This window comes from Bicyclus anynana, chromosome Z, assembly GCF_947172395.1.
Source record: "Bicyclus anynana chromosome Z, ilBicAnyn1.1, whole genome shotgun sequence".
Taxonomy (NCBI): domain Eukaryota; kingdom Metazoa; phylum Arthropoda; class Insecta; order Lepidoptera; family Nymphalidae; genus Bicyclus; species Bicyclus anynana.
The window spans coordinates 1,192,756-1,205,053 of NC_069110.1; the positions used below are offsets into that span (position 1 = coordinate 1,192,756).

Genomic DNA, 12,298 nt, shown 5'->3' on the forward strand with positions numbered 1-12,298 from the left:
TAGATGTAGATATATAAACATATGCCTTGTTGGTCGAGTGGTTAGTCTATGTCCTCTCGGATCATGAGATCTTGGGTTCGAGTCCTAGGTCGAGCTATAAGATACTAAGTTTTGCTTTCTTCTAAGAAATTTTCAGTTGATAGCAATTAATTAATTACTTAACATCTGCTGGGCTATTCTGTAACGATGTTTAATATGACACGCAAGTGCGAGTTTCGAATTCACCTCTACCTCTCTCGGGAAAGGGAAATATAGATCTGAATTAGAAACTCGCTCTTGCGGGTTATACAAAACATTGTTCCTATAGGTAGATGAATCAGCTTTAATAACTTTGCTTGACCCTGTTTCCTTAGTTACTTGTATTTACAGTGTCGCCACCTTATTTTTCATACCACAGACGATTCTCATAGCTCTACCCACCATTATTGATCAACTACGCGTACTCTAGTGATGTATCACCTTTAATAGTGGAACATTATCTCAAAGCATCCCTGTGGACATAGCATGCGGACCAAGAGATAATTGTCAACGTATGAGTATATACACCAACTTTCATGTCCGCTCTGAACACGAGGCAAATAGTTACGCAGTGTATAAATATATATCCTAGTGGGGTTTAAATACCCGCGCAGCATGTTACTGTTGTGTATGTGCTAGTATACGTATCGTTCACACTTTCGTCTCATTGCAACAGAAGATAGTGATATATTACGAAACCACCGCTATCTTTCATCCCAACCGGGAACCATTCCCGAAGTAATGTTCATCGGTACCGGGAAGGACGGTCGGCGAATGTGAGCTTTAGTTCGCCGAGTATCACATACTCAACGGTGAAGTCGGGCTTCGTCATACAGAGTACCCTGGATGTCATCCATGACATGTTCTCCTACAATAAAAAAATATCGGTTGTCTGTAAAGTCAGTTTACTGACGATAGTTGAACATAACAACGTCATAAGAAAATATAATAATAATGGTATGGTTGCATTTAAAAAAAAAAAATGTTCGTTTTTCTAAAATACTGTTTAATAGTCTTCATAAACCAGAATATACTTTATGTCTTTTAAAAAAAGTTGGCAACCCTAGAGCGAGGGAACGACGCATGACGTCATCTTTTTTCGAGTTTGCATCTGGCTTCATCGAATTATAATAGGTTGTCACGTCAAAAAAATACGAAGAAGAGCGGGACATGTAAACTTGGGACAATTATATCGCGGTCCGCATGGTAGAGCCACTAGAAGTTTTCCATTTTAATAATGACAAAGTTGCATAAGCAGATAGAGAAGGCGCGATGCGATATAAGAGTTAGGGGACCCCAAATCCGGAGAATTTAGAATTTAAACTTCTTCCAAACTAATCTATCTCCTAACACTAAAAACCGTCGAAACGGATATCTCTTATACAGGTGCTCGGGAGTATTTCCCATAACTTCATGGTGTTGACGAGTTACTAATATTTTTTCAATTAAAAAATAATAACTCTTTTCATACAAACTAAATCACATAATTCCGACAATCCATGTAGCACACGCCTTTATCTATCCTTGCATTTTAATACGTAAAACTTGGCTACGTCATACCTAATTATAAGGATACGTATAAGGGACGCTATTTAAGATCTATTTACAAAAAAAATATTTTTTACTCCGAAAATATTTGTTTTAAAAAACATGTTCCTTAGACATTTTTATTTATTTTCCCTAAAGAATATAACCGTGGAGTTAGGGGAAATACTCCCGAGCACCCTGTATAACTTATATATATTATATGTATACACGAGTAAGTAATCTTTTACTCGAGAATTTCATTGCAAAATGATGCATTCTATACACTGTACATGACGATTGACGACCGATAATGATACACATTTCGTTTGAGTGAAACTTCTCACACAACGAATATACTACAGCCATACTTGACGTGTAATGTTTACCAACAAACAAATTAAAAATTGCTGTATAAATAGCTAGTCAATTCACACCTAAAATAATTATAATTAACCTGGTCTTAAATTAATGAAAACAAATACAATTGAAACAATTAGATACAAATACTTAATATATTTTGAATAACATTTTATAAACAAACAATAATTTAAACAAAAATAAGTTCTGGAATAAAATGCTTTTTCTACGTTCATTTGTTGGTAAACAGTACACATCGAGTACGGCTATAGTATAGAAATTATCAGTTATTATATATAAACTAGTCTAGACCATCTTTATAATACAACAATCAAAGTGTTAAGTGAACTAATTCAAAGATTTCTGACAAATGTTATCTGCCTATAGATTTTTCATTTTTTTTTTTGGAAAATTGTACCATTTAGTTCTAATTTAGTCAAATTAACCTGGCAGTGTTACTGTCTTATTATTTGTTACACTTATTCATTAATATATTTATACTTACACATTTAGTATCTCATTTTTGTGCTGAATAATAATGATTTTAATAGTATATAAAGAAAGTTGTACGTTATACGTTCTTATGGTGCTAATACTAAGGGTGTAGCATTAAAGTGATTAATTAAAAAACCAAAATTCACTATTTCACTATATGACTTACAATTTTATTGAAAACAGTTAAAAGGTATTGATAGTATGATACATGAGGGTAGAGTATATGAGGTTGTTAAAAATAAGGGATAAAATAAAACAAAAATTTAATACTTAATAAATAAAATAAATGTATTAATAACATAATTAGACACTACAAAAATAAAATAAATTCGACAAAACAAACGTTCAAAGTGGATAATGGATATATTTTTGGTCAAATCTGTAAATATAATAAATGTTAAAATTATAACATAAAATAAAAATAGCTGTCAACATAAAATAATCTCTTCGTCATATATTCTTCTTTTCTTTCTTTTTAACAAAATCTTTTTAATGATTTATAAAAAAAAAACATTATCTAAACGGACATTTCAAAATTAAATTTTAGTATATAAGAAAAGTAAACTTTTTAAAAGTAGTTTTTATTATTTTAAAAGAAATACATAAGTAAGTCTTATTAAATTCCAAGTATCATTTTCCTAATATTTTCTAAAAAAAACCCAGTTAATAGTCCGCGGAAACACACCGGCTTGTCTAACCGGCATTAGTCGTTTTATTTCAAATAACGAAAACGGTACAAATTTTGCACGAACATTCGACAAATTCAGTCTATACGCGACTTTATATTATAATGTACTCGCTAAAAACAATAATAAAATTCTCGAATAATATAATCAACAAAGTTATTAGAAAAGAAACAAGAAAGCTTCCCATAAAAATAGATAAAAAGACTAGAAATTGAGCGATCGGACATCGTTAGTCGTATATCAACCGAAAGGTTCATCTATTTAATAGATTGTAACCAGCGACTTGATGTTAACCTTCGAGTTAACAGTAATCAGTGACTCAATGATAACCAAAGCTTCAAAGTTAACCAGAGACTCAACGGTAACCAGAGACTCAAAGGTAACCATAGACTCAACGGTAACCAGAGCCTCAAAGTTAACCAGAGACTCAACGGTAACGAGAGACTCAAAGGTAACCATATACTCAACGGTAACCAGAGCCTCAAAGTTAACCAGAGACTCAACGGTAACCAGAGACTCAACGGTAACCATAGACTCAATGGCAACCAGAGCCTCAAAGTTAACCAGAGACTCAACAGCAAACAGAGACTCAAAGGTAACCATATACTCAACGATAACCAGAGCCTCAAAGTTAACCAGAGACTCAACGGTAACCAGAGACTCAACGATAACCAGAGACTCAACGGTAACCATAGACTCAATGGCAACCAGAGCCTCAAAGTTAACCAGAGACTCAACAGCAAACAGAGACTCAAAGGTAACCATATACTCAACGATAACCAGAGCCTCAAAGTTAACCAGAGACTCAACGGTAACCAGAGACTCAACGGTAACCATAGACTCAAAGGTAACCAGCGACTCAGCTGTAACCGGCGATTCAACGGTGATCAGCAACTTAACGTTAACAAGTGACTCAGCTGTACCAGAAGTAATGGTACGTAGAGGTTTATACGATGAATTTGTATTTGATTTCAAGCACATCAGTCTTTGCACAGAAAACCACTAAATTATTTCCCAATTTTCGAAATAATGTATTTATTCCTTTTGATTCATTGATATATGAAAACTCGATATAATGAACTATTGAACTATTGTTGACTGGGTAGGTACCGATCGGTTGACATACAATCTCGCAAGGAGGGTAAACTTTACAGAATGCCTTTAAACCTCAACTAGGTACTTCTATTTTGAATCTTAATTATTTACACATTTATAAAATAATTTTAGGTGCAGCTGTCAAGTTTATATCTGTAATAAGCGAATACCAAGTAAAGCGGATTAAATGCAAGTGTATTATAACTAGGTGTCCATATGCTTATGTTTTTTTTAATTCACTCATAGACGCGTATGCTAGGGTTTATAATTTTAAATTATAATTATAAAAAGTTAATATACTAGTTTGGAGACCCAGTTTAGATGAGTGAATTTATAGAACATAAACAATTGTGCTCTCAGCGTTACATGAAATAACTAAAATAAACTTTGGCCAAAATATAACAATATTTTATTATTAATCGTCGAACTAAACTTAAACTCGTCATACATCTAATTGGCCAATTATCTGGCCAACTGTTAAGGCCAGCACATATCTACTAACGCAGCTTAACTAATTTTTTACTAACCATATTATTGATAAAGCTGATGTTAAAATAACTTTGAAAATTAAATTATGTATATCCTTGTATGTGATTCGAAACATGAGCCGCTACAACGTTTTTCATCATATTTTTGTTCTTGCGATCGTTTATCATTGTTTTTCCAACGAAATTTACATTACCATTAATATAGTAGTAGCGGTTTGCCAGCGGATGCAAAGTGGAGCGGACGCGCAGCAGATGCGTCGCGGCTGCGCAGCGAAAACGTTGCGAAGGCGCGGCGGAGTCGCGTTTCAGTCGCGGTTTTGTAGCGGATTAACGACGTACAGTACATTCAGTAACAAAAACAATGCTGTTTTATTTATTAAAAAAACAGGCTTCTGGCTAAAAACTATTGTTTATATTATTTGTATTTTTCTTTCCAAACCAACAAATCATCGTAGGTTAATTTCGTCGGCTAGTTAATATTTTTAGTTCGTTATGATGATGGGTCTAAGATTTGAAAGATCGTATATCGTACAAGAGCCAAAAAAGTCATACAAATACGATTTAAACAGTACGTTTGGCAACACTGGGACGGACTTGCTTTTGTACGAGACAGTACAACATTGTACTTCCGCAACGAATCCGCAGCGGGTGCGCGGCGTGTCCGTTGCGCGCCCGTAACGTATCCGTTGCGTGCCTGTTCTGCTATGAATACGCTCGCAATCCGCTGGTGTGATAGCTCTGATACCATTTGATATATAATAACACTGTAAAGGCAATTTTAACTATTTTAACTGATAGTAAAAATAAGATGACTACTTAGTGGCTCATGTGTTGTGTGTGTACATAATAGATTGAGGCTGATCGCCACTCACTAGTAATGTGGTTGTGTTCACTGACGTATTTTAACTACGCCGGTTACCGGATATGTGTCGACCTTATTAGTGACCATTTGCAGAGCGCAAAATATTGCAAACCTCCTATAATAAATATTTTTTACGTATGTTTTGTGCGGTAGATAAAATCGAAACAATAAAATGATAATTACCTGAATCCTCGTATGAGGGAATTCGGTTTTACCAACGATTAATTAAATTAATAAAGTATATTATAGGAAGATTTTACAATATACACTACTAGTTCAGTTTCGACTTTCTTTAATACTAAAGTAATAATAATAAGTAGTGTCAACTCATAAAACATGATATCCATGTAGAATATCAGCCATTTTATCTGTTGTGTTCAAGTCTTAACTAATTATAACATTATGCTTTGCATCGAGATAGTTACATTACAATATTATGCCATTTACAACAGACCAACTTAGTTGCAAAATATCAAACAAACAAACTCCCCTTTCATTATCCTTGGTTCCCAGGAATCCTTATAAAATACCTATTCTACACTCTCAAAGAGTTTACCCGTTTACGCTCGATCGGATGGCGCAAAGAAGGAACAAAATCATTTGAAATTCTTAGGCTAGACGCCATTTTAGATACTTAATTAATATAATCCAATGTTCCCTTTCAAGTTTACTACACTGAAGACTAATATTTAAGAATATAATAAAAATAACAGGGGTTTTAAACAGCTTATCATTTACAATGATGGAATATAGTATGCACTTAAATATTAATTTGTTTTCATTCCAAAAAAGAAGGAAACAGTGTCACCAAAAATGTTTTGTAAGTATTCTACATAATGTGTATTGCTCTCTCGCTAGCACATAAGCAGTGTAAACAAGACAGCAACACATTTTTAAGAAAACAACTACGGCTAGCCTTAAACTTAGACTTGTAAGACTTATTTAATATTGATTTTGATTTGATTAAATTCGATTACTGCAATAGTAGACATTTTATCTTGCTTCTTCATTTTAATATTTTTACAATTGCTAGTAGCGTACGAATAAATTTCGTATTTACAATAGCAAGTAAGAAATAATAAAACCTACAAATAAATAATACTTTTAATAAGGAATGTATACGTAATAACAATGAGTGTATTTTTTTTTTGCGGAAAGGAAAGAAACGAAAGTTGAAGGCCGGTCTGTACAATGAATTAGATACGAGTATTTATAATAAATAATACATAATCATTGTTTTTCTTATTTTGTGCGCGTTAATTTATCATTTACACTACTGTTCTAAAAAGCAGCTAAGCCATATAGGTAATTTTGCGTTTTACAGTCTCTGTATTGTAACTTCAGAAACAGAGAGCATGTTCTGGCCTTCTACATCGTTAATAATAAAGTTATAAAAGTTTTGTGTTTTGCGCTTATAACTTTATACTACAGATACCCAAAATCTGGAACGCCAGAAAGTTTGGAGTTTGCTAAACTCAGAAAAGTAAGTTTATATTGGGAAGAAAGAAGAAACGCTGAAATAGATGTTGTATATGTAATATTTTAGCAACAAAACGATTTTTTCTTACGAAAAATATACTAATTATTTTATGATACCGATCTACGATCATCTATCACTTAGCTACTTTTTAGTCGCAAGACGATAGTGTTTGATTGCAAATGGCAGATATTAAAGCAGATGGTCAAACCATGTATGGTGCGTTTATTGATATTAACTATGTAGAACATCTACAAACATAAAAAACAAATGAGAATAATAACTAAATATGTATATAAACCAGACCTTAATTTTAATAATACGCGCTGCAGTCTATAAAATTTTACGGACGCCATTTTTTAAAAACATACTTGTTATTACAAGGTCTTTAGAGGCGTAGTTGTTGTTTTTATTACAAGAACCACACAATGTCCTATAGACCTTCTATAACAAAACAAGGAATATATGTTTCAATAATCTCGAACCAATTTCACGACAGTGTTGTACTTGGTACAAATGATAACCTTTCAGTACAAAGTTAAAATAACCGCACACACAGCCACAAAATATACACAACCTTACTTGCGAACACGATTACACAAACATACGGTACTACCACCACTAGAAATCGCTTCGTTTTCAAAATTCGTTTACGTGCAAGTTGCACCTCAATTAAATGTAGACCTTATTACTCTATGTTAAGATTTTAAACGCAAGAACAACACAGAATCGAGCTATATCGCTCTCGTGTAAGCAACAACCAAAAGTAGACAGACGCGCGCTATGATTGGCTGATATCGGCTACGTTCCACTAAGCGATCACAACGGTCACCCTCACGATCGTAGTTTTTCCCGTTCCACATGCTTGCGAGAGTTGCAATCAACTCAAGTTGGAATGAATTAATATATTATCAAATGGAATTTTATTATGAGCTTAGAAAACATAACGAAAGCTCAGTTTACAGATTAGTATTTAATTTAGTAGTAGATAATATACTCAGTGTTTATGATAGACGACCACAATGGCTCACCTCTTCAGATCTTCTTTGTGAGCTTTTCGTGAGCAAAATTAATGATGTCTTAAATGAAGTTTTAGCCGCGACTCCAACGACCACGGTCGACATGTTAAACGGGTGCACTATTATTTAGGAGGTTTTGATCGCTTAGTGGAAGGTAGCAAATCATATATTTCAATGGCGTGATATCAATCACGCCGCGCCATTCAAATACATGATTTCTGCACAGGTTCTTTAGCGAGTCTTATAACAGTGGTAGTACTGTACACAACACTGCTCAGAGATGGTGGAGTCCAAGGCCATTCGTTGCCAGTCGAAAAAACATTGTACAAAATGCTAACTGTACCCCTGTGGCAGTGTTCGATATATTAGTGGTTCATATGGTGCCCACATCTTGTGTACATCATATTACCCAATTTTCCATTATTGTTATTAATTAATGGGCCAAAGAATTAACGAAGATTAAGGACAGATATGATTTCCTAAAAGATATATTCATTTTAGCTAATTGTCTAATTAAAATTTTTATAAAATTATATTTTCTTGGTTAGTTTTAAAATTAACATTAAAATGTCGATAGTAAAACCAACAAATTTACGTATCTATAAACACAAGAAAAGGGCATCATGAACGCACTATTCTAATTAATACAGTAGAATCGTATAGTAAAAAGTTCAATGTTTAAAATTATGTAAGCAACGATCAAGTCTCAGTGAGTTCAATAGAACCAAGTGAACATTCGGCTTTTCGTTCAGTTGTAAGTACATAATCCCACTTGTTTACGTTACAATTTAATATTTAGTTTTAAATACAAAAGTCAATATTCAAATTGTCCTTTATTAGCGTATTGGTGTCTTGTCATTCATGCCACTTGTCATTCATGTCAGACATATTCTATTTCAGATATTAGACCTCCTCTTTAGCTCTGTCCTGAGCAAATCGTTCAACTAATAAGACTTCTTCGTTTCTTTTTTTAATTCTTTACAAGTTAGCCCTTGACTACAATCTCTGATGGTATGTGATGATGCAATCAATCTCTTCTATATTAGTGTATTGTTTTAGTCACTCGTCATTCATGTCAGACATGTTCAATTTCAGGTATTAGACCTCTTCTTCAGCGAATCGTTCAGCTATTAGGACTTCTAAATCAGTGTATTGTTTTAGCCACTCGGCATTCATGTCAGACATGTTCAATTTCAGGTGTTGGACCTTCAGTTCAGATCTTTCCCGAGCGAAACGTTCAACCAAAGCCTATAATTCTTGCAGTCACTTAAATGTATATATTAAATAAGACAAGTGTAAAAAAGAAAGGCCTTGAACCCCGCATGATATAAAAAAAATCCTGATCATATAATACAGGGTGATTCGGTCTTTAGTGCGGATATTTTTTTTCGTGGTTCTGTATCATTAATAGAATATAAATCTACAAACAGTTCGATACATTTTATGTAATTTTTTTTTAAATTTATGTCTCTAAAATAACAAAATAATGTACATATTATTACTAAACAAGATATATTCAGCTTAAAAGTGATCTGGTGACGTTCTTTAGGTATCAAACGAAAATAAAATAAACGCACAATAGGGTGACCCTAAAATTCTGTTCAAAAGTAAATAACTTTAGCTAACGATAATTTTGTTATTTTTGAGTTAAAAAAAAAAAGAAAAAATACGTGATCATTAAATTTTGTTTATGTACAAAATATAAAAATATCCGCACTAAAAAAATTTTCTTCCTGTATAATATAATCAATTATTTTAAACGATACATTAATATTGAATACAATTATTAATAATACGTCGATAATAATAATACTTAATATACGATAATATAATTAAAATGAGTGGATCTCTTTTATGATAATACTGGATATTTTAAAATGAATATAATTACATTTTCCGAAGGTTCTTCAGTCACGATAACCTGTAACGACATACAAAGTTATAAATACAAACGTTTATAAAACTTTCAACGTCATATCATAGTTTAGAGAGGGGATTTATAATACGAGTAGCATCTATTTAAGAGAAAACACGAAATTTCATGTAATTCCTCCCTAAAGTGGAAGCCTTATAAGCCGATAGACGACCACTGCTGGACATAGGTCTCTTGAATGGACCTCCACCTAGTGGGGGGTCGACCAACACTGCGCTTTCCGGTGCGAGGTCGTTATTCCAGCACCTTGGGATCCCAACATCCATCATCTCTTTGAAGTATGTGGCATGCCCTTGCCACTTCAGCTTCGTAACTTGCTATGTCAGTGACTTTGGTTCGTATGCGGATCTCCTCATTCCTGATTCGATCACGCAGAGAAACTGCAAGCATAGCTCGCTCTATCGCCTGCTGAGTGGCTTTGAGCCTTCTTATAAGGCCCATAGTCAGCGACCAAGTCTCGGATCCGTAGATCATCACTGGCAACACGCACTGTTCGAAGTCTTCAAGTACTGAGGAATTTCAGACGAAAAGATGTCGCGGAGTTTCCCAAACGCTGCCCAGCCGAGCTGGATTCGGCAATTCACCTATTTCTCGAAAATGGACCTACCTAACAGGACTGTGTGTCCTATGTATATATATTCATCTACCAGTTCGGGAGGTTGGAAGTCGTCAAACCTACGGGCGAGACGACTCATAATGACACTCGAGAACAACTTGTAGACATGGCTCAACAACGAGATGGGTCTGTAATTCTTCAGTAAGGTATTGTCACCTTTTTTGAACAACAGAACCACCACGCTCCTGCCATGCCTTAGGTGTTGTGACCTCGTGAATGACGGAATTGAAACCTTAAGTATTGGTTTTCCACCCGCTTTCAGGAGTTCTGCTGCCTTGTTGTTCGAAAGCCATACTGAAATCTGAATGAAGATAGTCGCTCTGCAGCGTGCTGCACGCGCCCAGTCGTGTACTGACCTGCGCGCTAGTGCGCGGCGCGTATCTGGTTGAGGTCGTCGTCGGAGTCGGTGTGCGGCGCGTGCTCGGAGCCGGCCAGCACGGTGAGGTGCGTGGAGTCGCTCTGCAGCGTGCTGCACTCGCCTCCGCCGCCCACACCCCCGCCGGCGCTCCAGTTGCCGCACTGCGCCTTCTTTTGAAGTGCTTGCACGTACGACTGCAACAATATCGCCACTTGAGACTTGTTTCATACATACCACAACTACACGAACAATTATGAATTAATGATTCATAGAGAAAAGCTGTGTCAGTGAATTGTGGTCCAGTGAGATGTCGTCCATAACGCAACGCACCACCAACGACATGCACGAACGGCCAAACAAATCCCAAAAACAACATTGCGTTGTGTACATACAACATTGTGTGTCTACTGCGGCCGAACCAGAAATATAGCTTTCTCTTTTCCAACGCAACGAAAAAGACTAGTGATGTTTCCGGATTTGTCTTCATGAGATAATGTCGTGGGCGCTTGTTAGGCCTACTGGACATTCAAAACATCCACACTAACACATAAGGATTAGTTGGAGCGATAGACCCTGCCATTGAAAATGGATGCGCGTATACCTGCGAGATGACGTCCCCGTGCGCGGTGCGCACCTGGTACAGGTAGCGGTACTTGCGCTGCTTCAGCTCGGCGCGCTGCTCGCGGGTCACGGGCCGCGCCGCCGCCGCCTTCAGCCGCCGCTTCTGTGCGCTTATGCCTGTGGGCACACATACAGGAAGAAAATTTTTAGAACCGATATTTTTATATTTTGTACATAAACAAAATTTAATGATCACGTATTTTTTCTTTTTTTTTTTAACTCAAAAATAACAAAGTTATCGTTAGCTAAAGTAATCTACGTTTAAACAGAATTTGAGGGTCACCCTATCGCTGTACTAGGTAATAGGCAACTACAGAATCAGCTGGTAGGTACTAAGTTAGCGAGCGCCCGCGCCGAGGGCCGCTGACCTTTGTACGTTTATTTTATTTTTGTTTGATACCTATTATTTTTTATAACAATCAAATTTACTTTTGAGCTGAGTACCGATTTTTCCTTCATACTTTATTGGGCTTAGGACCATCAATAATGCCTGAAGTGCATGCGTAGTAATAATAATAAAAATTATGAACCTTCGATTGGAATAATGAAATACAAATGACGATTATTATTACGCAAACTTTTGCATTAAAGTATGATTCGACTTAAATTCGGCAGGCGTCCTCAGGGATTTTTCGATTTCCTTACCCCTGCCACCCCTGTCAGCCGAAGCCGAAACGATATGACTACTGCCGGTATTTCTTTGTCGGCGTCTTACAAAGTGCCGCCAGCAGTTGCGCAGTTTGTTT

The 12,298-nt window shown here is 35.6% G+C and overlaps 2 protein-coding genes across 2 annotated transcripts in view; one reads left to right on the forward strand and one right to left on the reverse strand.

Moving 5' to 3' along the window:
* Positions 1 to 759: 759 nt before the first annotated feature.
* On the forward strand, positions 760 to 3,995 carry LOC128199727 (uncharacterized protein PF3D7_1409500-like). The gene is made up of 2 exons (XM_052890708.1): positions 760 to 794; positions 3,419 to 3,995. Exons 1-2 carry the CDS (start codon positions 760 to 762, stop codon positions 3,993 to 3,995), a joined length of 612 nt encoding a protein of 203 aa, XP_052746668.1.
* The window catches only part of LOC112050439 (transmembrane protein 198), a 39,156-nt gene continuing 29,694 nt past the window's right edge, over positions 2,837 to 12,298 (reverse strand). Inside the window, exons 8-10 of the mRNA XM_024088712.2 lie at positions 11,533 to 11,669; positions 10,930 to 11,125; positions 2,837 to 9,945 (exon numbers count right to left, since the gene is read on the reverse strand). Coding sequence (XP_023944480.1) covers positions 10,937 to 11,125; positions 11,533 to 11,669 — 326 coding nt within the window. The 3' untranslated portion in view covers positions 2,837 to 9,945; positions 10,930 to 10,936. The remainder of the gene's footprint in view (positions 9,946 to 10,929; positions 11,126 to 11,532; positions 11,670 to 12,298) is intronic.

What these genes read in the sequence shown, in the direction of transcription:
- LOC128199727 (XM_052890708.1), top strand. Translation starts at nt 760, where the DNA reads ATGTTCATCGGTACCGGGAAGGACGGTCGGCGAAT. An exon ending in GGGAAGGACGGTCGGCGAAT is followed by an intron (nt 795 to 3,418) that starts GTGAGCTTTAGT and finishes TGATAACCAAAG; the next exon opens with CTTCAAAGTTAACCAGAGAC.